The 26,995-nt window shown below is 53.6% G+C and overlaps 1 protein-coding gene across 4 annotated transcripts in view; it reads left to right on the plus strand.

Annotated features, from left to right (window-relative positions):
* PAX5 (paired box 5) overlaps positions 1–26,995 on the plus strand; it is a gene marked incomplete at both ends in the record, with an annotated part of 133,782 nt that overhangs the window by 18,616 nt on the left and 88,171 nt on the right. For all 4 annotated transcript variants that reach the window (XM_082012966.1, XM_082012967.1, XM_082012968.1 and 1 more), the window contains one exon: positions 11–139. In XM_082012966.1, the coding sequence (XP_081869092.1) occupies positions 11–139 (129 nt within the window). The remainder of the gene's footprint in view (positions 1–10; positions 140–26,995) is intronic.

The raw sequence follows: 26,995 nt of genomic DNA on the forward strand, positions 1-26,995 counted from the left end.
TGCCTTGCAGCCTCCACGGGGTCTGTGACCCAGGTGTCCTCCGTCAGCACCGACTCCGCCGGCTCGTCCTACTCCATCAGTGGGATCCTGGGAATCGCCTCCCCCGGCACCGAGAGCAACAAGCGCAAGCGGGACGAAGGTAGTAGGAGCTGTTTTCTGGTGGGGGGAACATGCACCGATGCACAGCGGGTGGGGTGGGCCGGGTCAGGTGCTGGGTGCCTGTGATGGCTGCAGACGTCCCCCGTCGCTGTCTGCTGCGGTGGGGTTCGGTCCTGTTTTGGCAGGCGTCTGCCAAGGTCACAGCCAAGCCGGCAACCTGTGGCGTGACCCCGTGGGCACAGGCAGGACTTCTTCGAGGAGCAGGCGCTTCGCTGGGTGTTTCAGAAAGCTCTGGAGGTGTGTCACAGATTTTAACCTGACCCTCCCTCCGACCGGGGAACATTTCCCTCCCGCCAGTGAAAAGGGGGAGTCACCATCATGTTGACCCTGTGGACACCTGAAATATAAAATGTCAGAGAGGCGTCCCCATCCGCAGAGAGACAGAAAATTAACCACGGAGCTGTCTGCCATGCTGTGTCTCTGTGGGTCCGCCCAGCACCGGTGGGCTTTTGTCAGACCGGGGCGGAAATGAGCGTGGTCTGGTTGGTGTTGGGTATTGCCGGTGCTGCTCAGATCCACTGCAGGGTTTATGGTCCTGTTTCTTCTCCATCCTGGGCATTTTCTTAATGAAAACACTGCTTTGGAGAGAAGGATGCCAGGGACAGAGTGGAAGCGAAAAGAGTAGAAATTCTGTGTTGGTGTCTTATAAAAGCACCTTTAATCTAGAGCATCCCTTTCGTTTGGTAGGAGCTCACAGAGGGGAGTTGAGGCCAAGGCTGTGGATGCATTTGTGGTAGCGGAGAGGGCACCAGAGCCTTAGTGGGGATGCTGCGGTTGAGGCTGCGGAAGGCATCTGCAGGAGGGTTGGCTGCATGCCCCGCGGCAGCACCCGTGGGCTGGGGGTCCCCTTTGCTCTTGGCAGGGGTGCTGCCATCCTGCCTGCCAGGTCAGGCTCCTGCCCCTTGCTCTGGAGCACCTGTGGTCCCCGGCTCCTGTGCTGCCGGTGTGGGTCTGCATCCCTGTGCCTCCTGCCTCCCGCTGCCCGCCGCTGCCCGGCCCCCCATGGTGGAGGGAGCGGCTGTGGTGGCATTAACCAAAGCCCTGGGGAAACCCGGCTAAAATGGGGCGAGCAGCCTGGTGCCCGAGGTGCGCAGACAGGGTCAGGTGTCTGCGGACGCACTGGTGGAAATGCCTGGTCAGGTCAGAGAGTAGCACTGGGTTTCCTGAAACTGGGGGAAAAACTGCGAGAGGTTTGTGGGGCCAATGTCAGTCGTGTGGGGACGGGTCTGATGGTGGGAGTATAAAACTCCCTATGCTCAGGTACTTGCTGTATATGCTGTTGTTAGTTTCTGTGATCGTACATCTGGTATTTTTAATCCAAGTCAAGGCCAGAAGTGCGTAGGTAAATACAGCCATTAAAGCAGGTAGGGTGGAAATTTAGTATTTTATCAGCCAGGTCAGGAAAGAGGCCGTCTGTGTTGAAACCACAGGGCTCTGTCACAGTCCTGTCCCAAAGCACCGGTTCTTGGGTGCCTGTGATTACAGAAGACTCTGGTTTAATTGTAGAGAAAAGAATAAAATGTTTCCTTGGAAAGATCAGAAGCAGAGCTGAGAAATTCCCCAGCTTTTGCCAGATCACATTTAGCAGAGAGCATGTGATTACTAAAACAACCCCCATCGTTTTGGCAGGATGAGTCATGATTTTCAAGCTCATAATCTGGACAGTAGTGCTGTCCTCAGCAGACCGTTTAAACTGCTTTTATAATAGGTTCAGGGCTGCAGATTTGGAGAGGCATAGACAGATACTTCAATGTCTTTGCCTGTTGGAGGGGATCCCCAGGAGCGTCCGTAACTCCTCCCCATCCTGCTCAGCACCAGGTCCCTCTGCACGGGTGGGCGCGAGGTGCCCACGGAGGCGTCCCAAGGCTCCGCGCTGCGGGTGACGGGGCAGTGGGTCATATACGGTAGCCTCTAATGTGAAAAAAGAGAAGCCCGTCATCTAATTATGGCCTGTATCGTGATGCAGATGCACAAGGGGGCAGAGTTAACTTTACCATTTTCTGACTTGGGAGAGCCGCAGAGAGACTACCCCTGTAGCAAGCCGCTCACATCGTGCCTTTTGCCATGTCGCACTGTTTCTCAGTAGCTGCTGCAAGCTGCGTGCCTGCTGCTGTACCTCCCTGCGTGCATCTCCTGGAGCCACAGGCTGCACAGCGCTTGTCCGGTGGTCCCGGCTCCCCTTGGCCGGGGAGCGAAGCGGGGTGGACTCGCCTCTCTGGCTTCCAGCTGCATCGAGCGCTTGCTGTGATTCATCACCCGGTTTTGTTCTCCTCACTCTTGACATTTTTTTAGCAGATGTCACCAGTCTTTAACCCAGTGGGGAGCTAGCTGGGTAGCAACAGGGGCAAACCAAATCAGACAGTCTTTATTGGTTTATATAGCTGAAGGTGTCATTTTTTTCCCTGTTGTAATATGGACTTGGAGCAGATGTGCCTTCGCGGGGGACTGGTGGCTTTCACTTGTGGTTAAAGGACATGCTGCTGGAGACTGACACCAGAAGCAGGCTGTTCCGTAACGAGGGAGAGAGGTCCAGTCAGCCGCCACCGCCTCAGGCAGCGGCGGCTGCTGGGCAGCGATCTCGCCGTTTTGCTGGCAGATTGCCCCCTCCGAGGAGCTGTGCGTTCAGCTGGCCCCGTGGCTCGGGGAGGAGCCGTAGAGGCGCAGGTGGGTGGCTGGGCTGTGCAGAGTGGGCTTGCCGAGCCACCTGAGTCCGCGGGGGGTGTTTTAGGGAAGCCGAGGCAGGCGGAGACCCGCGTCAGAGCGGCTGAGTGCTCCGCGCAGCGCTCACCGCCGGCGGCAGCTGGTGGGGTGGCTGGTGCCGGTCCCGTGATGGACACCTGGCAGGGTCTCCCTTTGGGCGAGTGCTGAGCACGCCCGCTCTGGACGTCAAAGCTTTCTGAAGTGGGATTAAATAATCCTTGGGGAGCCGTAGGAGGAGGGGGAGAGGGGGCTGTGTCCCCAGGCGGGCGCACAGGAGTCCAGGGCAGAGATGGTGTGCAGGGCGCGTTTTGGGGGTGGGGGAGGACGCTGGGCTGTCGGTGCGTGGGATGACGATCTGAGGATCCCGTGAAAGGATGGGGAAGGAAGGGCCGAAGCACAGCAAGGCAGAGCCCATCCCTCCTTCTCCCTTCACCCCTCTCTCGCCCAGCCTGGTCTGCATCCTGCGCTGCCGAGCTCTGCAGGTGCGGGAGAGCTGGCAGGAGGGCTCTGTCCCAACAGAGTGACGCTCCCGGCGTGTCTGTGCCGTCCCAGCTGAGACGGATCCTGAAGCAGGTGCGCGTGCCAGCGGCACGGGACACGGCTCCCACCCGGGATCTCCGTGTGAGCTGGTGCTGACTCCACAGGAGAGCGGCGTGTCTGCATCAGAGCGAGGCGAAGCCCAGCTCTCCTGCGTCCCTGAGAGCCCCGTGCCCCGCGGGAGGCACGCTGCGTCGCTGCCCCTTTCTGTGCGTGTTCACCTCCCCGGGGCGAGGGGAGCGCGCGGGGCCGGTGCTGGCTGCCGCAGGGACGATCTGGGTGGGCGAGCGGCGTCGCACTCGTGCAGAGCCTCTGCTTGACGGGCCACGGACGGCTCGAGCTGCTCGCCCTGGGCAGCTCCTGTCTGTGTGAGTTCTGCCTTCGGCGCTGGCAGCTGCTGTTGGCTCTGCTCCTGCCGGCAGTCGCTGTCAGGGCTGGCCTGGCGGCCGGGGGAAGAGGCTCGGCTCCCGTACGCTCGCAGAGGCGTGACCGGCTCCCGGTGGAATTATGGATGGAGCTTGGGAGAATTACACAAATCTCTGTTCTCATGCCTTTTCCTTGCTTTATGCAAACCATTTCCCTACATGGGAATGATGACCTTTGGAGCAAATACTGCTTATTTTGATGGGGAACTGCATGTCTATTTGTTAGTTTTCTACCAACTGCCTGATTCTGCACCTATAGACGTGCATGTGCTTTTAGCAGTTTAGCCCAGTTCAAGACCCACAGCCTGACTGATGCAGAAATATGCTCGTGCCCTCACTTCTGATGCTGAAACATGCAGAAATCTCTGATACTGGCAGGTAATAGGGGCACTTTGCAAACATGAGCAGCAGCCAAGCCAGGCTGAAATCCGGTTGCGTACAATAGTTGCTCCGTAAGTCCAGGATGCCTCTTGTGTCACTGACACTACATCTGTCCTGCTTAACTAGAGACCGTTGATGCACAGCACAAACTCTGGCTGCCCCATCCTGCTATAGTTAGCACCTCCCTGGCATGATTTTGGCGTGTGCAGGCTGGCATCCTCCAGCCAGTGTTGGCTAATGCAGGGGTTGGCACAGGGCGGGCACCATTCCGCTGCTCAGCTCAGGTGCAGCCATGGTGGCACAGCGGATAAGAGGATTTCCTCATAGGGACACAGGCTGTGCGAGGCCAGTCAGCGTGTTTTCGTCCCTCGCGTAGGTGCAGCTGGCTAGAGCAAAAGGCTACGTGCAGCAATGAGCGCCTTGCTGCAAACTGTCAGCTTGGCCCCGAGCCCCGTCAGGAAATGCCGTCGGAAGCAGGGTGGCAGAGTCGAGCAGGACACCCTCAACAAAGCACTGCGCAGGATGCGAGTGCCTGCTACCCACCCACCCCTTCTGGCTGCAGAAGAGTTTTGGCAGATGTAAATACCTGCACCAAACAGCTGCACAGACCATATTTCAAATTCACTGGTATAGAGTCTTCTCAGAGGTGGAGGCATTTGGGGAATTGAAACTAGCGTAGCAGGAGACCTTCACTTGTAGGGGTTGTTTTGTTTCCATTCTCGCCAACCATAACCCTGTGTTGCTGTCAGCATCTGGTGTGACGATGTAGGTGCTTGTGCTTCGTTTTCTCAACTGAACTTGTTGAGAAATGCCTTCCCTTTAAACATGGACTTGGTATATTTAAAGGCATTTAGGTCACAGTCTTCTGTCTGGGAGCATAAGCTCCCAAGAGGGGCAGGGATGCTAATGGTAATGAGAAGAAACTGGGGGCGGGTGCAATCCAATGCCTTACGAAACTATCGTATGTTGTGATCACCACGTTTTCGTGCAGGGATGCCTGAGGTTAGGCACATCTGGGCATCCAAGCAGCACCGTCGTGCGCAGCCAGCTGAAGCTGCCGAGCACGTTCCCGATGGCGCCAGTGCTGCAGCTGCTGCGGGAGACGCCTGCCTTGGAGAACGGCCGGCGCAGTGCGTTGCACTGGCAAACGCGGACACGAGCTCACCAAGTCAGTGACATGTCCTGGGGGAGAGTGACCGGGAAAGGCAAAGCAAGCACGACTAAACATGAGCGAGGACTAATGATACAGATAGTATTTCTGCATTTTGTGCCTTTCCGCCATACCAGGCCTATGAACTACGTTTTCCCAGTGGGACAGAAAGAAGAAGCTGCTCTCACAGCTAGGCAGAGACTTGCAAGGCTGTGGGTGTAAATGCCTCGGGCGCAGATGGTCAGCAGCCTCAAAAGGGAGCACAGTGCTGAGGAGGTGCTGCCAGGGTCTTCTGTCATCTCCTTTTGTGGCTGAGGGACAAGGTGGCTTCCAGGGCATCTTCTCGAGGAGATTGCTAGGACGGCTTGTAAAGCGTTTTTCTCCTTTGGCTTAGCCTCCACTTCTTTAAATGCTGAACACCAGAAGCACAGCTGGTACCTAGCTCCAGTGAGCGTGGTCAGGTGCAGTGTCCACAGCTCTGTCCCCCTCTAAGGTCTGCCCTGTGACCTGCACTGTGTTCATGCGGCGCATGAATCGTGTCCAGGGGCATCCTGCTGTGCTGTCTTCTTGTGGTGGAGATGAACATCTGCCTGTTCTGCCCTCTTGGTCCCACTGTTCTGCCCGTGCCCCCCATCCGTCCTGCCAGCAGGGAGCTCCCACCCTGTCGCTGAGCACCATGCCGTGGGGATGTCCTGGCTGGGCTGTATGCCTGGGTGGTGAGAGCTGCTGCGTCAGCCTGTGGCTCACCTGGAGGGGTTATAAGCAGAGCCCTGCCAGCCATGAGTTTAGTTGTGAGCGTGTAAACCCCCCTGTCCGGCCACGGCTTTCTAAGTCTTCATAAATGCAAAGTAGATCTCATTGTAGCTTCCCTGGCAGCGGAGGATCTTTATTCTTCTGTCTTTGAGGGCTGGAATGTGGGATGACTCTGGCCACCCATGGGCCCCTCTTCCTGGCAACCACTGCTGGCAGAGGACCTGGGTCCTGGTGCTGCAGGTGCTCTGGGGGTACTGCTCATCCCGGGACACCTCTGGTGAGATACTGCTCTGGTGTGAAAGCCCTCTCCTCTCCGGAGTAGGGCTTGGGATCTCTTCCCACTCCAGACTTACTCCTTGGAGTTTCCTGAATAGGTTTAGGCACTTTTGGCCTGGGGGCTTTGAGCATCCCTGTTGGAGAGGACTCACTGAACGAGGGGTCACAGTACTGCCGGGGACCACGGTGTGGGAACGTGGGAGGTGAAGGAGCCCACAGACAAGTTTATACTGTCTGTCCACATTCTGGGGCATTGGCAGGAGGAAAATATGTGTTACAGCCAGTGGGCGATGGAATTCAGTGCAGAAATTAACCACTGGCGAGGTCCTGTGTTGACAGAAGTTCCCATAACTCCGTTCACCCCAGATAAGGACCTGAGCCTGACAGTACATGGTGGGGATTGATACTGTCCTCTCCAGCTCTTCCTTGGGGGTTTTCTGCACCGTGCAAGTGATGTGCGAAGGACGGCAGCCTTTGGGGATCTGAACTGCAAGGAAAATGGTCCAAAACAGAAACTGTGAAGGTAAAAAAGCAGGAGATTACGGAGAGAAAAAAAATCACCTGCCAATAGAAAGTTGAACTTTAGGATGCCAAGGTGCCAAACTGTGACTCCAGGCAGTGAGGAGCAGGGAAGGGGTACGTGGTGGGACTGCCGAGCGAGTGGAGAGCGGACTGGCCGTACCTCCTAGCCGTACTGCACTGCAGCGGCGGTGCCTGCCTGGAGCTGCCAAGTCAGCGACGGCCAGAAAGAGGCAGTGGAAAAGTGCATAAAAAGGTCAGAAACCAAACTCTTGTAGTGCAGGTGGTCAGGTGAAACAGGTGGAATCATGCGAGTCCATGCAAAGGTTAAAGACAAACACCCCCCAGAGTCCCAGGGAAGTGCTGGAGTTTAGTAATTTCTGGGCCCACTTCGGCAGTGCTTACTCACTGGAGTGGTCTTTACTCCTGGGGATAACTGCAGTGGCTGTAATGAGGTGAAGCCTTTGGAAGGAATGAGATTTCGCAGGGTCAGCAAGTACTGATTTGAATTTCTCCTGCTGATGCAGATTGTCCTTTACGGTCAGGGATCCTTTCCTGGTGTTGCAGAGTGGGGTGAGCTGTTTGTCCTGTCGGTTTGTTAGCTCCTTGAAAGGGGAGGTTTTCCCTCACCACATGGACGCTGAAGTCATGCTCGTAGAGTCTGATCTGGACTTCGCTAGTCACGTTGCAGCGGTGGCTTCATCTGTGCTCTGCCCAACGCAGTCTATGCTTGGTGGAGGTTTTAATTTGTTTTTTTTACATTTAATTGAAAGCTTTTTTCCTGAGTTCTTGGATATAATTTGCTGCAACAGTGGGGCTTTTTTTTTGTTTCAGTCTTTGCATTTACCTTTTGTGCACCTTACACAGGGCATTCCAAACGTGCTGGAGTGGCAGCAGCTGCCAGTCGTGCAGGCAGTTTGACACCCCCAGTGATGGTGTCACCCATGGATGGTGCTGGTTTGACACGAGAGGTGACAGTGTCACCCGTGGGTGGTGGGGGGTGTCTGGAGGAGGAGTTCGACTCCCTCAAGGCGTGAGACTAAAACCCTTGGGTGTTCCCAGGAGCCACCTTCTATCCATGAGGTTATTGGTGCTGAGCTGGTTGTCCTGGACATCAACAAGTGGAGCTCAGCTGACACAAGACTTCTCTTTCAGAGAAAAAGAGGGTATTTTGACATGCCTCATGAAATTCTAGGGAAAAAAGAATAAATGTGACTCAATTCAGATCTCGGCTACAACAGTGTTAAAGTGGTGTAGTCTGGGCTTCTGAGGAAGTTCTGCATGTCTAAATTAATGAAAATGAAGCAGAAAGCCATTTCAGCACCCAAACCAAGCTGTTGTGATGTTTGAGGGCGATGTGTTCCCACGAGCACGGCTGAGGCAAGATGGTGTTTCCGGGGAGGGAAGGACCAACCTCTGCCCGGCTGGGTGATGGACCCTGTGGGATGAGTTCCTCTCTCGCTGGGACAAACCCCTTCAGCTCTGTAGCGCAGTGGGAGTATCCCATGCTCTTACAGCAGTCCGTGTGCTCCTCAGCGTCCCTGTGACACCCTCAGCTGCGAGCGTGCTGAACGCCTGGGGCTGCCTGCATCCCTGTATTCGGGGGTACAGGTGCCAGCGCACAACCTCTTCGGGATCCCCGTGGACGTGGGGCATGGCCGGGCAGACGGCAGTGGCTGGCGGGCAGCTGTCCCTGGGAAGGACATCCCCATGCCCTTGCGCCTGAGGGCTTTGGAGGGATGGGCTGGTTCTGCCCTGGCCGTTGGTGATGCTCGCCCATGGGTGGTTTTACACGTTCACAGCTCAGTGCAGGAAAACTCAGCGCCAGTGCAGCTGCCCTTTCCGAGTGAGCGGGTTACCGGCTGTCTTGTGTGCACGTCAAGCGTGTTTGTCACTTTTCTCCTAATACAGTCCCCGGGGCCCCTATTTTCAAGAGAGCTCTCCTCCAGCTCCGGGGTGAAGCCCTGCTGCTTTGCCACCGGCTTCGGCGGAGCGGGGATTTTCCCGGAGCTATGTTAATGAAAAGCCCAGGCTTCCACCACTCCTTACAGCTCTGCTGTAGCTCCAGCTGTTCTCATCAGGAGCTGTCGAGTGCTAGATGCTTTTCAAGGAATAACCTCTTCATACAGGTTTAGCTGAGATCCAGTTTAGGGGTAGACGTCTTGTCAGACCACCCTGACGGTGCCAGTACTGCGGCTGGCCAGGATTCTTCTGCATGAATGCATTTTCCAAAGAAAAAGCAGTTTTGTGGAAAAACAGGATTTGTCAATTTTGATGGATGTTTGTTATAAGTGCTAATAGAGAATGAAATAGAAAGGTCATGAGCAAGATGAATCATTCTGATTTTATCAAGAAATTGGTAACATCCAGAGAGGAGGAAATACTGAGATGCAGTTGCAGTGCATGCATATACCTATGTATCTATGCTGAGCTTGCACGCACATATCTCTAATGTATCTACCACCTATAGATACACAGAGAGAGGTGATAAAAGTTTTGTCTTAGGATGGATGTATTATATTATTCACAGAATTTTCACAATGAGTTTTCCATGTTGTAAATGACGATAGTGATCTTTGAGAGGACTGAAGAGCAAAATCAGGAAGAGAAAAGATAGTTTGGGTTTTTGTTGGCGTACCTGGTTATTTTTGTGCCTTTCTTTTCAAACGACACGCTCAAGCAAGGTGTTTCTGTGAGAGGAGGGATGCACGCTTCAAGTCGCGATGTGTGATGCTGGATTTTTCCTGTTTTTCCGTGTGTAAATCTGCGTTGCTTGGGTCTGCCAGAATACATCCACGCTGTTAAAATAAATGCTGGAGTTTCAAGCGTGTAAGGGGAGCTCTGGGGAGCTGTGGCTGGCTCAGCCTGCGTTTACCCTGGAAGAGAGAGATTTGGCCAGTTGCAGGTGGTGCTTAGAGACACACACAGAGGCTATTCTTGCAAGAAAGGTCCAATGCCAAGGCATTAAGTAAATGATTTGGCAGCTCCGTGGTAGCAGGAACTCTCTGAGCATCGTGTATTTCTGTGTCAGGCTTGGAAACAGCCATGGCTTTCCCCTCCCCTTGCCTCGTGTTCACGCTGCATGCCGGGGCGCGGGTCGGCCAGGGTCTCTATCCCACCTCCCAAGTCGGCTCCTCCTCCCGCGGGAAGGGTAAACTGGATTCTCCTGCGGGTGACAGCGGGTTAGCTGCCTTCTCCACGGCCGCAGAAAATGCAGCGCTGGTACCGGGATTGTCATGTAGGACTGAAGTCTGCTTCTGTCGCAGCTGGTGCAAGATTTGATTTGAACTTACTGGGATTTTAAAGTCAGAATTATTTTGTTGGCTGAAATGACAAACTCCTGAAATCCTGAATGATAGTGGAAAAACGCTTTTTCTGTTGGTGCTTTAGGAAGAGCCAGAGTTCATATTTTAAGCTGTAATTGCTGTTGTTGCCAATCGGGAAGCTCCTGGTAAGCAGACAGTGCAAAATGAGTGCGATGCAGAAAATTGGGGTGTCCTGAGACTGGAAGTTTTCCCTGATTCAGTTTGTGTGTGTCATGGCCTTTGTCTGTCATACTCTTTGCACCTGGGGTTATTTATTGCTAGAAGTAGTTGTGCAATATTGACTGAATCACGCCCATTTTGGCCTCTCTTGGCATTTGTGGAATAGTCCCATTATTTACAAATCTCTCCCATTATTCACACATCTGTCCCATTATTCAATAAACATTGCAAGGAAATGCAACACAGGCTGTGGGATTATTTGCATTTTGCGCTTTGTGTGGTTTTTAAATAATTGTGTGAACGGCTGGTCATACTGAGTTTGCAGAAGTATTGGACTCACACCCGCAGGACGTCTCCATTGTCTGGAGGTGCCCGAGTCAAGGAGACCACTCCTACAGATGTCTCACGGCGTAGCGAGCAGGGTACGGCGAAGCTTGGAGAAGGCTGTAGTACCTACGAAGGACAGCGGTTTACTCGCCGTGCGCCACGCAGGAGCGCAAAACCCTGGGGCAGGGCTCGTTCTGCTGTGAAGCGGCAGATGGGACGAGGGGAAGACGCGTTTTCCAGCGTGCGTGCAGAGGTTCCAGCGCAGCCGGCGCGCGCAGGGTGCGTGCAGGTGGCGTCGGCCGCCGGTGCTTTGTGTGCGCCCTGTGCCTCCCGCGGCACGCGCGGGCGGCCTGCGCGCGCCCGGCGGCGGTCTGGGGTCCCAGACCTCCAGCAGCCCGCGCGGAGCAGCAGCAGCCACCGTCAGCCATCAGCAGGAGCTCTGAGCAGGCGGCAGGACATCCAGATGTGCTGCGCAGTTAGCCAAATCCCCCTTTTTGTTCTTTTTTCGCTTGTGCGGACTTTGGAGATGGAAAAAGAAGACCTAGCTGGGAAAATCCAGAGATACAGCGTCCCTACCTGCCCCAATAGCATGTATATGTGTCTGATAGATGGAAGTGTGCCACTGGTGTTTTGCTGAACTTCCACAAGAGGATGAATTTCAACTTGTTTCCCCACTTCATATTCAGCTAGGCTTTTTTTTTTTCCTGTCTGTATCTTTGGACAGTTGTCCCAGGTGGTCTGAGGTTCGTTTCCCTGCATTCCAGCTCTCCGGTCGTGACAGGGGCCAGCACAGCATGCGTGCTGATGCACCCCACCGGTAACTCTGGAGCAACTTTGCAAAAGCTTTTCCAGTTTCAGAGCCATGGCCTTGCTTTCTCTATTTTCTTCATGAACCTCTGCTGTGGAGACTGGCATGTACATGGAGGTGCCTGTATAGCTGCTTCCTTGTTTTTGTGTGTTCTCACTTCTGGGGCAGCGACTATCCACGTAACGACGCCCATGACTTCAGAGATGGGGAGAGCAGTCAAAGTGCTTGGAATTCTGAAAGCGAACAGTATTTTTCCTTCTGGCAGATGCCTAGAAAATTTGAGTGTGGAGTTTTCCCATGTTTTATCTCCTCTGAGAATCTGCTGAGGGATATTGGTAGTTAAAGTATACTTATGGTAATTACTTTAAGGTTATGGCTTTACCAGGAGACTGATTTTCCTTTGCTGCTGCAGTTCCGCATTACAGGTGGAGGTTGGAATCCAAGGATCTTTAGCTGAGGTGCTTCCCCAGACCCCATGTTGGAGGGAAAGCCAGTTAAAATCTCCTGTCACTGGGCACTGATCTGGGTGATTTGTAGCACAGCAAAAGAGACGTCTACAGCGGAGGTCAGGGTATTGGAAATCTGTTGGGGACTAACATCAGTGAAACACGATGGCTTTCTGGTCACATGGACACTCCATAAAACAGCTTCCCTGTAGCCATGTACCAGGGTGCTGAAGCAATGAAGCGTCTGAAGGCTGCATCTGCAGCTCTGTGAATTCCTGTGGTTGCAGGCTGGGTAAGGGTGTGTGGCTGTTGCCAGCACTTCGTTTTTTCAGAAACTTTCTGCAGCCCCGTCATCATGGCTCTCAAACCTCTTGCAAGCAGGTGCAGAGCCAGAGAAAAGATGTCCCTTGTAGTCCTGAATGTCAGGGGTGCAGGCCAAGCGCTGCAGGGATGCTCTTCTGGTGGGAACGGTGGCGTCACTGAGGGAAGGTGCTTCTTTCAGACGCTTCACACAAATCACATTGACTTTTAGTCAAGACAGTGAAGAACATAATCTAAAAAGCAAACTTGCAGTGAGGAGGTCTCTGAAAGAGCAATTTTGGCTGAGTGGTAACCACCTCAAAGGGCAGAGCTTAGTTTCGCCTTGTAGCAGCAGTAACTGGAGAGACACTGGATTTTTCCTGGTGGACTGTTGCGTTACCCTGCGGGAACTGGTGTGAAAGGGCTTTGGCCTCCACACCACCACTTCTGATGGCCAGAATACATCTCCTCTTCGCCCGTTCCGGTGTGTCATGAGAGAGAGAAGGCACAGCCCCAGGGGAGAAGCTGTGAGACGGTTGGTGCACAAGTGCACACTTCAAACGCTTCATGGTGGCTGAGCATTTCAGGTGAAGACACCAAAATGTTTTATATTGACTAAACACACTTCCGCCTCCCCCTTATAATTCTGAGCAATGAATTATCGGACCTTGTGGTCAAGGTACTCCTTCTGGTTTCGCTTTCCTTGCAGTATAATTTTCTGTAGCTGCTGTCTCCGGGCCATTGGCATGTCAGATCGTTCTTTGGAAGGTCTCATAATGAGCCGTTGTTGTCGGGTATGGCGGGCTGCAGCTGCCTGACCGCCCTGAATGCGGTTCCTTTCAGTTGGACAGATTTTCTAGTGCAGGCTTTTAAAAAATTCAGGTCCTGCAGATATGGTACTGATTTCTCGACGCTGTGATATAAGGGCTCAGAGTTCGTGTGCCTGAACGCAGGCAGCTGCGTGTTAACTGGAAACCCTTAGTGATGCCCCCCGGCTTGGGGTCGGACACCAGCAATCTGGGGATGGGCATGTTCCTGCTCCCTCTGCTTGGCCCGTTCTCAGCCGGGGGCGAAGGGAAGCCTCCAAACCAAGCGGTGCGTTGTCTCCCCGGCTCAGAGACTGTGTCTGTAGCTCCTGTGGTTGGAGGGAGCTCAGGAGCCTCCTGCCATGTCAATGGGGCTCTTTGCATTTCCTCCCGTCCATCTGTGATGCATTTTACACCTGAGTGGTTATTTTTGGTGGTACAATTCCTACCTGTCCCAAATGGGACATTTTGTCTCTGGTTACAATTCACAGAGCTAGACCGGGCTGCTGCTTTCATGCTGTGCGGCATCGACACATGATGCCCTTGTAAACGTTACTGTCAGCAGTGGCAATTCCATCTCTATTGTCCCAATAAGATTTCATGCTTGACAGTGCCTGACTTTTTTTCCCCTAAGTCGACTAATAAGAAATAGTCATGTAGCAGGTTTTTCCTTCTCTGATTCCTCGGATTTCCAATTGCTTCCCCGAGAACGGGCACCCGGCTGTTCTCTCCCCATTCTCGCCCCGGTTTGCTCCCAGCTGGGAGGACGCAGGAGGTGGCATTTCTGGGAGAGTGGGGTTTTGTGACATGGCAGAACCTGTCTTCTCCTGCCTAGCCCCAGTCAGGGGAACAAAGAACCATCCCCATCCATCGTGGCCTTGGCTGGCAAGGGGGAGAATGGCCAAGGCCTGGCGTGGGTGGTCCAGGATGGGAGGAACATATGATAGATGTGCCTGAAGCCAAGCAAGGTGGTTTTTTGGAACTGGCTAGGTGTGTGGCCTTGAGTTTTGAATTTGTGTAACTCTTCAGTTTAACTCTGTTACACCCACGTGGTTCTTGCTGCAGGGGCATTTAGTGCCTGACTGCTTGACCACCACAGCACCTTAGTGGGTCAGTTTACTTCAAAGGGGGAGGTCAGGGTGTGGGAATTCCCCTGGAAGCTAGTGTCCAGTGAGTCATGTCAGTGTAAATGCCTGGGGCTTCTTCGTCTTGTTCCTGTTTGCCAGGTCACCTTTCCAGAACCTCGTCACAGACAGGGGAAGTTCTCGTGTGTGCTCCCTCCAAGGATGCCATGGATGAAAATGGAGCTGTTGAGTCAGTGTCGTGGCTCCGGAGTATTAAACTGGTGCCACTTCACACCCTGTGAGCAGAAGATTTGTTCAGCAGTGGGGTATCCACGGCTAGTTCCCCTGACCACTGCTGGGGCCGGAGCCCCTGGCCAATGGTGGCCACCAGGTTTGGGTTCTCACCAAGCTTCCTGAGATGCTCATGTCCTCTGTCCTGCCCCCAGGCTCCCTCCTGCAGACCAGCCTTTCCCCCAGAAAAGTGGGGACTGTGAACGCTGTGGGAGAAGCTGGTGTGGTGGCAGTGGTGGACAGGAGAAGCTGGGCAGACCTGCAGGGTAGTGGGCACAGATGGGGGGCTGCCCTCTGCCCATCAGCGCCGTGTGGCGTGGGTCCTTCAGACAGCCGTGGAAGTGGTGATCACTGGCCAAACCGACCGTGCTCTGCTGAAGCTCCCAGCGCTGTCCTCACTTCAGGAGACACACAAAGCTTTCTGTGCAAGCTGTGAGCTCCAGCCTCGCCTTGCACCACCAGCCGTGGCACCACGCCTGCTGCGCACCCGTTTGTCACCTTGGAGACAAAAATAAGCCAAAATCGTTAATCTCTGTTCTGTCCTGTGGCTCTCCCAGCCGGGAGGCTTTCCTCACCTCTGATATTTAAAAAAAAGTAACGGCGGTGCTTGAATTTGTTTCCTGACGCCCATGCTGAGTTTGTAAGCCGGTCACATCTAACCAGTGACCACAAAATTGATTCTGGAGCCTTCTGTTTAGAAACCTGCAAGGTACATCCCAGGCAATCACGCTATCTCCATCAGGCACTGAATGAACCAGTCAATAATCACCATTGCAAAAGGTGCAGAGGTCTTTCTTATTACCCTTGGTATTTTTTTATGAGTACCTCTGCATAGGGAGTAGCTATATGGACGGATGGATGGAATGTAGATGGTCACTACGCACATGTATACATATAGTATGTATGTGTATGTCTGAGTATAGGTAGATCTAGGTACATATATGTAGACCGCTACATTTGTTGTAGCTTGTTCTCTTGCTTTCTGAATGTGTCATTCAAATGCATGGGTCCAAATTTTTAAACCAGCCTTAGCTAAAGCCATGTAGCTTCTGTCCAAAACCTCGTGGAGATAATTGCAAACACCATGACAGTTGCCTCGGTTACTGGCCAGCCCAGAATAAACACACCTGTGTTTTTCTAAGGTGCCAAAGAACTTTTGGATGCACTACAGACAATTTATAGTGGGTAGGACTGTGCAGGCAGGAGATCTTTACTACATTACAGTGTGTTTGGTTAGAGCGTCCTCACGTCACCAGTGGGGAAACTGAGGCACCAGGGGCTGGAAAAGTCTTGCTACAGGCTGCCAGCAGTGCTGTGGAAGAGCCAGGGCTTGGAGTCAGCTCTGCGGGGACCCAGTTCAGGGCCGCCTTCATGATCACGGTGCTGTGCCGGCACATCTCGGTGTGTCCCGGGGAGACTCTCCTGCCCTTGGAGGAGCTGTCTCCTGAGGCAGCCGCAGCGTCATCTCTCCCGCCTGCTCGCAGGAAGGGTGTCCTCACCGACACCGAGCAGCGGTGTCCTGACAGGCAAAGCTACGTCTGTCTTTAGGTTGGTAGGATCTGTTCTCTGTTCGCGCTTAGCTGGAGGAAGGTGTGTGTGTGGGGATGTGTTCGCTCTCACGTCGTGCCTCTGTGTGCCCCGTGCTCCTCACCCACGCATGGACCAAGCGTGTGTGCACAGCAGGGGAGTGACGGAGATACACACGGAGGGGCTCCCTCTGCGGTCAGAGAGGTTGTAACTGATTTTGTTGGGCTGTTTTCTTGGGCTTGTGCTCCCCCCGGCTCATCCCGGGGTGATCCCACCCGCTCTGTGGGACACTGGAGGTGGCGTGGGCAGGGCAGGTGGGGTTTGGTCCTGTGCTGTGCCCGTGGGTCAGGTGTGCTCTCCATCTGAGGCACTTCACCTTGGTGTTTGCCGGTTCATTGTGATTGCATTTCTGCTCTGCTTCACCTTCCCGGTCTCCCCGCGGATTGCAGCACTGCTGCGGAGCTCCGGCGCGGGGACATTTGTTTTTGTCACTGGTGCTCCTCTGCCAGCCCTCCAGCCCCACTCGTGTGGCGCGGTGCCGTCCCCATCCCCTCTGGCTGCAGGCACGGGCAGAGGTGCTCCGCACAAGGACGTCGTGATGGGGCGTTAGTTCGCCTGTGAAGTGGGAGGTTTGGGGTGTTGTGCCAGCAGCCGTCACCGGTTCGGGGAGGTCGCAGCAGTGAGGGGAAGATGTCTTACACGCCGCTTTGGCACACTAAGCGCCGGCAGGTGCCATGTCGTGGTTGGACCTGTCCCCAGGTCAGAGGAGACCTCGCGCTGCGGTGGCTGGCGGGAGTGGTGGGTGTGCACAGACGCAGCCCCCGTCCCTGTCGCAAGGCGGGGGGAGCCCACCTGCAGCTGCCACATGGGGTCCGGCTCCCTGCGCTCGAAGCGCGCTCCTGCAGGTGCTTGTCACGGGAACAGCACGTCACCCCCAGCGGCTCTGGCCACCCCTTCGCCTCCTGAAGTGCAGCTGTTCGGGAGCAGCCCCCGAGCTAACAAGGGTCTGTGCCGACGGGACGAGCAGAGACCCCCGTCAGCAGCCGATCAGTGTCGTGGGAGAGGAGGCGGCCACCGTGGGAGCGAGCGGGGCGCGCACGCTGTGCGGGAACCGGAACCTGTCCGTCCGGCGGGTACCGGCAGCTATTAAAAACAAATCGTAAATGGCAACACCAGGTACAATTGCATTGAGGTGGCAGAGGTCCTGAGGAGTCCTGATGGGCTGCCGATAGTCGCTTGAAACAAATTGCCCAGTGCTGTGATACCTCAGCTCCCAATAACAGAGGGCAAATGGCCTTCCAGGGGGAGATATAGATTTTCCTTTGAGATATGGAAAGGGAAATAAATTAAATTATGTTCGAACATAGGGTTCTCTCTCTCGAAGAAGAAGAAGAAGAAGAAAAAGAAGGGGAGAGAGAAAGAAGGAAGGGAAATGGGGGGAAAGAGAAAGAGACGGAAAATAAGCTTCAGCAGGCATTTGCAATTTAATTGATATTTGGCGGCAGGAAGCCAATCAGTATAAGTAAATTGACGTTATAAGATAAAAATAATCACCTAATGGGATGCCTTCCCCCACGGCTGTGGCAGGCCAAATAAATACGGCATCGCGTGTCGAAGCAGCGTGGCGGCCGTTCCTGGGCACAGCCTGCTGCCGCCGTGCTGGCGGGGCTCGGCGCGGGCTGCGGATCATTTTTATGGCATCTGTCTCCGCTCCCCGAGAGCAGGCAATGAGGGGTTGCGCATTGATTGCCGCTCCAGCCAACGGCGGCTGAGGGAGAGACCATAATTAATGGCTTTATTTGCTGGAGCACTGCTGAGAACAATCGAGTACGTTATGGTAACGACCGGTGCCCACGTTCCGGCAGCACGGGGAAGCATCGGAGCCTGGTAGGCAGCCCCCGGGCACGGGCGCCTTCCCGAGGGCTGAGCGCGGGCCACGATGGTGGACGGGAGCTGGCCACGCTCGAGGGGCTCGGCCGGCACGGGCAGGCAGCAAGGGGACGATGCCAGGCGCGGGGTGCCAGGAGCGAGCTCCTGGTTTATCCCAGCGGTGGCGGCGGAGCAGACCCCGGGTCGTTAGTCTGTCTGCAGCCACGGGCAGAGCTGCCATGCCAGCTTCGGGGAGAGGGAAATTGGCAATGGGTGCTGGTGTGCTGGTGGAGGGACCCGCCGTGTCCTACTCAGTGGGGTAATGGCTGCACTGCCTGACCCCCCTTGCTTTGCAGCCACCCTTGGCCACTGCCTTCGTGCCTGCTGTGCAATGGTAGCAGAGTTAGCTTCGCACATCACAAGTTTTTTTTCTTGCTTTTCTTTTTCTTAAAAAAAAAAAAAAAAGTCTCTTTCAGAGATTTCACCGGGAAGCAGAGTGGTGCAAACCAGTCTTTTTTGTGAAGGGTGCATGGTTTTGTCTTGCTGGCACTGGCTTTAGCTGGGGTGTGGGAAGGCGGTCGCGGCTTCGCAGAGCTCACCTTGGAAAGAACCTGCGGCTACATGTAAATACTTACGTGTATGCATGTATATCTCTGTAAGGAAGAAGAATTTTAGGCAGCATGCATCCTGAGCTTGCTTCTTTTCTTCCTAAAGGGAATAACGTGAAGAAGAGAGTTGGGGAAGTAAAACCACAAAAGAATTATAATGACCCCCTCCTAAAGACTCTGTAAATCTTTTTAAAGGAAAAGTGCTTGTGAACCATTCATGGTTCATCACAAAGTACAAGGTTGGAGATATTTTCAGTTTTTGGTTAAGCAAAACTAATTTATCTTAAAAACCCTGCCAACTTCCCCTGAAAATTTTTATTTTTCGTTATGCAAAGTGTTTTAGACAAGAATTACAGTGAAGAATAATCATGCCTTGCACAAGTCATAGAAAGTAATTCAAAGAGTTTGCTTATACCTGGGACACTGATATTTTTTAAATGCCTTTTCTGTTGCCCTGGTTGTGCAGACTGGCTGTCTGGTCTCTTGAGTTTTGTACGTTTGCACTAGCAATGAGAAGAATGCCTCAGAAAGCATCCTACGCTCCATGCGATGCACTGCGCCGCAAGCATGTGCGGCGGACTGCATGGCAAGGGCAGCCATGCAGTGAGCTGCACGAAAGGCTGACAGGCTGGAGGAGACCCACCCGGGCCAGAGGATGCTCCTGAAACAGGACCACATGGCGTGTGAGGAGGGGCTGGTGCCCAGGCTTGGCCAGGCATGAGGATTGAAGGCTTATGTGCTTTTTAATACTTCTACATATATATGTAGATATAGAGATAGATACAGATTTATAGATACATGATAGGACGAGGAAATGGCCTTGAGTTGCACCAGGGGAGTTTTGCATTAGATATTAGGAAACATCTCTTCATCTAAAGGGTTGTCAAGCACTGGAACAGGCTGCCCAGGGAAGTGGTGGAGTCACCAGTCCTGGAGGTATTTAAGAGATGTGTAGACGTGGCGCTTAGGGACATGGCGTAGTGTTGGAATTGGCAGTGCTAAGTCAATGGTTGGACTGGATGGTGTTTTCCAAACTAAATGATTCTGTGAATCTATGACTCTGTATAAGCGGATTACTTTATTTTTAAACACTAAAATGGTTTTGAACCGGAAAGCTAAAATAACTTTCATTTGAAAGTCTCAGGATGGTCTGTCTCAGCACATTCAGGATTTTCCCCAGTAGGGCTTTGTGTCATGCAGTTCTTCAGAAATGATCCCCGCTTGCGAACAAGGTTCAGTTTCAGTCAATCAGTGTTTTCCTATAGAAGAAAAAGTTCCAAAAATTTCCCCGTTGCTGCAGGTTTGCAGCGCAGTCTGAATTGCCTCCCCTGCCCTTGGCTGCTGTGGCACCGAGCAAACCCAGAGAGGCGAGAGCTGTGTCTGCCACGCTGGATGTTCACGCTCAGACCACCAGTACAGACTCATAGCAAGCATTGGTTTGCCAACAGCTGGCTGTTGGGAACGGAGAGGGGACATTCAGTTCCAGCAGTCTTCAAAAATCATTTGCCAAGCTCTAGGCATTTTTTTTTTTTTAATTTTTTTTTCCCCTGGAGGAGTTATCCCATTAGATGGGAGAGGAGTAAGTGAGTTTAGGAAAACTGGTGCAGACATGAGTGAGAGGGCAGTCTCAGCGTGTTTGTCTCAAGGGAAGCTGCAGGAACAGGCTCGTGTGCTTGTAAGAACGCTGGCAGAATTCCCACGATGCAGCCCAGAAAGTGACCTGCTCAGCCTCCCTCTGAATGAAAGCAGAAATTCTGTTTTGAAATACGTGCAGTGAGATTCTCCCATACTTGCTTAATAAGGGCATCTGTGTGATAAGGACAGCGTCAGGGGAGTTGTACTGTAGATTACTGAGTTTACTGCAGGATAAATAATTAATGTTTAGATGACACTAATTAATTACAGGAATTAGCAAAGAGCTACACTGTTTCTCCATAAAAGTAAAATCTTGTCTGATGAATTTTGTTCTGTGTCCAGTGCATTTGAACATTTAAGGCAGAACTGTAAGATGCAAATATATACAGGGAGATGTCCTTTTCTTGGGTCACCAACTGCCTTTTTGTCCTCTTCTGTTCTGCATTTTTAAAAAAGTCAAGAGTGCGGAAGCATGAATGCATTTAGGAAGCTAAAATAGTGGTAATAAAAACAAACGTGATGTTTAACTGCCTCCGCGGTTAAACCAACCAACCAGTGCGACAACTTTCCGTGGCCTTGCGCGTGCTGCGAGCGCCCTTCCGTGCCCACCTGCCTGCAGCCATGCCGCTGCGCCGGGCGGGGCCCGTCCGGGCTGGAGCGGGGCTCGGCTCGGCACAGGAGCGGGACGAGTCGCGTCCCTTTGTCTGCTGGGGACTAACAGGCTCACGCACAGCAACCAGCAAAGGACAAGCGAGTGCCAATGTGGCCGTGAAGAGTCTCCCCCCACCTGCCTGAGGCTGCGGGCTGCTCCCCGTGTGACCTCTCTTTCTCCTCTTCCTCCTTCTCCTCCTCCTCAGTGTTAAATTAGGTGGGCGGATGAAATGGTAGAGGCTGAATTTCCTGTTTGAGGCCAGTGTCCCTTCAACCGGTACGGCACTGCAGGAGCACAGGAGGATGCTGAGGGCTGCCAAAGTCAGCACGTCGCTGCCTACCTCATGTCTGCAGCACGGAGCACGCATGCGTGTGCTTGCCTGTTCACACCAGGGCTGAGCCCGGGAGGTGCTGGTGCACGGGATGTTGCTCTGCGCACCCTGTACGTTCGCAGCATCTCCCGTGCGGGCAGGTAGCACCTCCCAAATCGCAGATGTGAGAGCTGGGGCGGTGGCAGCAGCCTTATGCCCTCCCTGCTGGAGGAGGATGCTGGGGCTGGGGCACACCAAAGGCTTCCCTGCACAGGCTGTGTTGCAGCTGGGAGGACCTCCCGGTGCTGCTGTCCCCCTCGGCGCTGGTGGGAGACCTCCCTGGCTGTGGGAGTGCCGGACCATGCCGCAGACAGCAAACTGTGTCATGCGTGCCCCGGCAGTAGGTGGCCCTGGGGGAACCGCTCACAGGTACGCATTGAGCATCGTCTCCTCACCCATGCTCCGCAGTCCTGTCTCTGGCTAACGGCAGCGGCTGGCTTCAGTGGGATCCAGAAACCACCTCGGCATCTCTCCTTCAGGAGCTGGTTTGATGGACCTTCTCCATCGTCCACCTGTCTGCTCGGAGGAGGACGGAGCATGGGGAAATGCCATGCTCTGCTGGTGTTGCTGAGCTGAGTAGAGGGATGCTGCACAGCCAACAGTAACAGCAGCGTGCCCAGCAGTGCCTGCGTCCTGGCCTCTGTGCTGGCTTTGGCTGTTTAAGCATGAAACGGCGCGGCAGACCCAGGCCTGGGGACACCTGTGGCTTGCGGCCAGTGTGGGAGGGAGCACCTGCATTCAGGCGGACAGAGTGCAGCCGAAGGAAGATGGATGCACGGATGCAGCTCTTAGATGTAAGAAGTAAACAGGAATTTTTGAGGCGTAAAAATCTGCATTACACAGCTGGGGAAGGTCTTTAAAAGTTAATTTTGCCCAACTAATGCATGTGGATAAAGTGTATAAAAATGCTGTTGAACTTGCACTTTGTGTAACTTGTAAAAATCTAAAAATAGGTGCATATTGTATTACATTTTATAACTGTTTTATTCCTGTGTTTTGCATCATGCGTGTAAGCCATACTGCTGAATTCAGCCGAGACATTTCTTTGCTTCATTGTGAGCATGCACATTTGCGGGCTTGAGGCCACAGTTCTTGATTTTGTAAAGTGAGGCTTTATTTAATTTATGCAGAAGGAAAGTCTGCAGGTATTAACGGGTTTTTGAGAGTGCCATTTGTAGACAGGTGTAGGGAGAGCGCGGACTGACACCCTCCACTCACTGGATGGTGCACGGCATCCACCTGCGGCTGGTGGAGCGAGCTACCTGCTCCGCAGTCTTCCCCTCTCTCTCCTTTGCATGTTAGTAAATCCAGCCTCGTCACAGGTTGGCGATACTGTTTGAACGCTTTGCTTGGACTCCGCATTTTAGGAGCAGCATAGCTGCTTGGGAATCCTCTGCATTTCCGAGGAGCTTTACTGTAGCCTTTGGCAGCGCGGCGGAGGAAGGGTCTCCTCCCGGGGGAGAGCTTGCCTGGGGTTTACCAGTGGTCAGCCTCCTGGGACGCAGCAGGGCTCTCGGTTCTTCCAAGTTCAGCTCTTCAGGTAGGCGGGATGTGCGCGAGCCCTTCGCTGCTTCGTTCTCTCCGGGTGAGTTTCCCAGGTGGTGCTTTGTGAAGTATTCAAGGTGTTAGGTGGAAATTTTGCTTTGTGGTTTTAAGCTTGCATGGAAAGATTAGTTTTGGCTGATGAACAGCCTGTATTTTTCTCATCAAATGTCAGTTCCTGGGGAGGGCAGAAGTTCGGCAGTCTCTGTCAGTTCCACGCAGGCTGTGGCAGTTGCGGGTGTGCGATGCCAGCCGCGCGGGGTGTGCAGGCTTCCCGCTGGCTCCTCTGGGTCTGCTTTCTGCTCCGGCATTTGCCGCGTTTCGCTCTGCCAGGACAACGAATGCCCCGGAGTTACTGTACTGAGTGGTCACCCCTCTTTGCACAGATCCCATCGGCCTGTGTTCGCATGCCTTACCACTGCTTTTCCTTCGGCTGTTAGATTTCGGTCTCCCAGTATTTTTCAGAGCTGTAAAACCTCTCCCAGTCGGTCGTAACCATATGCCAGCTTGGCATGTCCAAAGCTACGCAGGGCACAATTTAATCTTCAGCCTGCTTTAGTTGGTGTTGCCCAAGCATATCTAGAAATGATTTTTTGAAAGAAAGGATGAAAGGATGTGTTATGGCATGGTATGGAAGTAGGTATAAACTATGTTAAAACTGCTTCAATGAGCTTTTAACAGCCATTTAGAAATGTACTTTGAGCTGGGAGTACATGAAATAAATGCATGTCTCCACAGCTTGCTGCTGAACATAGCGTGCAAAAATGGATTAGGAAAAGATTCGGTTTCTCACAATCATTTGTTAATAAACTTTTCATGATTTATTTTTTATATATAGTTACTGCAGTTATGCCTCCTCTTAAATATTATAGAAGTCATAGAAATGTCAGCCCATTCCTACGTTACGCTGCAGCTGGCTGGGGGTCCTGCTGCCCCAGGGGCTTGTCCAGGCACTCGCAGCCCCCCGAGGCCCTGGGAGCCGTGGGGCGATGCCCACGGCTGCTTTGTGCATGGTGGGCTTGGAGCATCTGCTCCATCCTGCTCAGCTTCTCCCTTTTAACCTCTGCCTCTGCACCTCTGAATTCCCCACTGACGGGGGAGAGGTAGCATTGACGTAATTTTTACTGCTTTTTAAACACAAAACCGCATGATGAGAGCAGTCACAGAACCCACAGCAGCCCCACCAGTCCCTCGAGCTGCCCTCCTCAGGTGAGCTCTCCCCCGCGGTGCGGCCGGTGGCTGCGGGCACAACCGTGGCTCCTCGAGGGTGCTGTGTGGAGGCTGACTGCCAGCAGGCTTGGGTCGGCCAGGGTGACAACCCGTGCGGCTCGGCAGGTCGCCGTCTCCCGTGTGCCGAGGCCCCCGCTGGGGTGCACACGTCTGCGCGGCGAGCTTTGCTGTGGCCCCAGAGCGTGGCAGGGGATGGTCCGGAGAGCCCCAGGGCGCCCGGCTCACCTCCGCAGCCCTTGCCACAGCCCTGGGCAGCAGAGCGGTCCCAGGCCTGCCTTAGGATGCTCTGACCTGGAAGCCTTCCGGCCCGCGGGCACCGTCAGCCCGCCTGCCAGCGGTGCGGCGGGCAGTGGCGACGGCGCTGCGTGCTGCGCGTGCAAAGCCTGCAGCGTCAGCAGCGCCCGTCCGGCTGGCAGAGCCCCTGCAGGCGCACGAGCGGTCTGGCTCCGCTCAGGGGCACTATTTGCACGAGGGTTTTTCAGATGCCGTCGGGTGCACGGGCGTTAGGGCTGCCGAGGGGCGAGGTCCCACCGCGCCTTCGCGGGGCGCTGCGGGGGGACACGTGGGCTGGGGGTGATGGCAGGGCTTTCCTAGCACGGACTAGGAGGTGTATGATAAAATTTCTGTGTGGCTACTGCAGGCAAAGCCACCGCAGGAGGAGATGAGCTGTAATCTCATGGGAAAGCTGTTCTGTTAAAGAAAATCCCCTTCTTGGTGACGCCCGTAATGAGCTTAGTGGTGCGGTTTTGCAGCTACGGGGCTGCGCCCTGGGAGCCTGACAGCACTGCGGGGTGGCACCTCGTGGGTGTGCAGGCATGGCCCCGGCTCGTACATCAGGGAGGACCTCCAGCTGTCCTAGAGAGCAGAGACAAATGTCCTCGCAGCGGAAGGGAGCTCCATCACTTCTCAGAGAAAGACCAGAGGTGGCTGGTTGATGGTAAAAGTGCTAATGGCGGTGCTGCTGAGTGTTTTAGGAGGGGCAGCACTGGCAGGCCAACGAGGCAGCTCAGCTGTTTCTGCATTGCGGCTTCCATTTCCCGGGGCCGATGCAAACGCAGCGCCCGCTGTGCAGGCGCCGGGCAGCCGCCTGCCCGCTGCGCTGCTGGCCGCGGCGCGGCGCAGAGGGGGCTCGCCGCTGGGAGCCAGGGAGATGCAGGCTGGTTCGCAAGACCGTGCGGGGGGTGACGGCACCCTGCCGAGAGCTGGACACCCCCCTTGCTGCCGGCCGGCGTGAGGGCAGCTGGGGCCAAGGGCTCCAGCAGCACCGGGCGACTCTGCAGAGCAAAGCGCAGGGCGGAGGGGAGGCTGGAGGCAAGCGGCACGTGCCCAGGCTGGCCGTGCGTTTAGGCGACCGGTGGGAAATGGCCGAAGACCCCCGCCGCCTGGTGCTAGCAGCAGGCGTGGTGGCCCCCGGGGGAATGTGCGGATGTGCCGAAGGCGTGCGCGGAGGCCAGTTCGCGGCTGGTGCCGTACGCGGGGGCTGGAGTGTGGACGTGCCACAAAACCGTTATTTTCCCTGCTTGTCCGAGTCGGGGACGGTGCGGGGTGGGAGGCGGCGGGCACTAAGCAGAGGGCAGAGGGCTTAAGCCACTCGGGCTCCCCGTGTCCTCACACCCACCCCAGCTGCGAAATCGGTGAAATACCTGCGAAAACCACAGTGCAAAGGTGAGAGCGTTCAGCAAAAGCCTTCGAGTTTTTCCAAGCCTGGAGGCAGGACAAGGCGCTGCCGTCAGCAGATGCTGGTCTGTGTGTCTCCAGGAGGAACAGAGCTGGCCCAAGTATATCTAACAGGTCAAGCCTTGAAATGAAGAAGCAATAAGCCACTGAAATGGTACTATCACCGAAACATGATTGATCAATTGAATTCTATCAGAGACAGTGGGCAGTGAGATTAACTCAGGCCTGATGGGTTCAATGAGTTAAAGCATGATGTTCATTTCAGCTTCATTTCACCAGTCTTTGCTTGTGAAATTGGTCAATCAATAGAGGTTGAAGATCATATATATATATATTGGTGACCATCTTATAGGGAATATAATCTAGCGTAGTCAGCTCCTGACTCCGGCTGCCTTCAGTGGGTAATGGAGACAGAGCAGAGACTCTATCAGTGCCATCGAAATGGCCTGATATCTTCTCCAAATGAAAAGTATTTTTGGATCTCTGATGATTTATCTTTTTTTCACCCTCTTTCTCACTTTGATCTACAGCAAAACCCATAGCCATCTTTGTGAAATATAGTGAGTCCTCTTGAAAATATTTGCGCGATGATCAGCTATATACACTTCAAAATATAAAGCTTCTTTTTAGTGATACTGTCCTTTGAGAAAATAAATAACAGTGCTTAGAAGACTCAAATAGTGTAAATGCAAAGATCTCTCACTGTGTATGCGGTCCTGAATCTAACGCTTTACTGGGAAGAGCATGAGGCTGCTGGCTGCCAAATGCACACAATCCTGAGAAGGTGGCATGAAAATTCAGCTTATGTTTTAAACAAAGCCTTCCAAATGGTAATTAAACAAAGTCTTTATCTTCTCTGGACTAATTTACAGGCATGCTACAAGGAAACAAATCACCTTTTTGCCTCCTGGTAATATTTCATTTGCTTCATAATGTTCTAAATGTGGTGAATAACATCCTTCCTAATTAGCCTGCATTTCCCTATAAGGTGGAGTAATTAGGTATGATACCAGGTAATGAAGTTGGACAGTACAAATTAGAGACAGAAACCATGTCCTTTATGAATATGGGCTGTTCATGGTACTAGCTATTTACTTCCTTGATTAACCCTGTAAAACCACATTGCTTAAAGAAATAAACCAACCTGAAAACCCGAAACCAGAAGGTTCTTTTCCTTCAGAAGAGCACTGCATCAGACAGATGTACCATGGAGGTGTGCACTTCATGGTATATCACTGTTACTGGTAACACTGGAAATATTATTCCAGCTGAATTTGCGGATGGCACCCATTTCTCAGCTGCTGTCACCTGGCTGAGATCCTCGAGCGGAGCTGCTCTCACTCAGAGCAGGGCAGGGTCTATCCCGTGCTATTTCACAGTGACACTTCATAACGCAGTAATTCATTTGTGCTGTTGTCCCTCTCTGGATAAAAAAAAGACAAGGTGTGATTGATCTTT

Source organism: Phaethon aethereus, assembly GCF_964289735.1.
Source record: "Phaethon aethereus genome assembly, chromosome: Z".
Lineage (NCBI taxonomy): Eukaryota > Metazoa > Chordata > Aves > Phaethontiformes > Phaethontidae > Phaethon > Phaethon aethereus.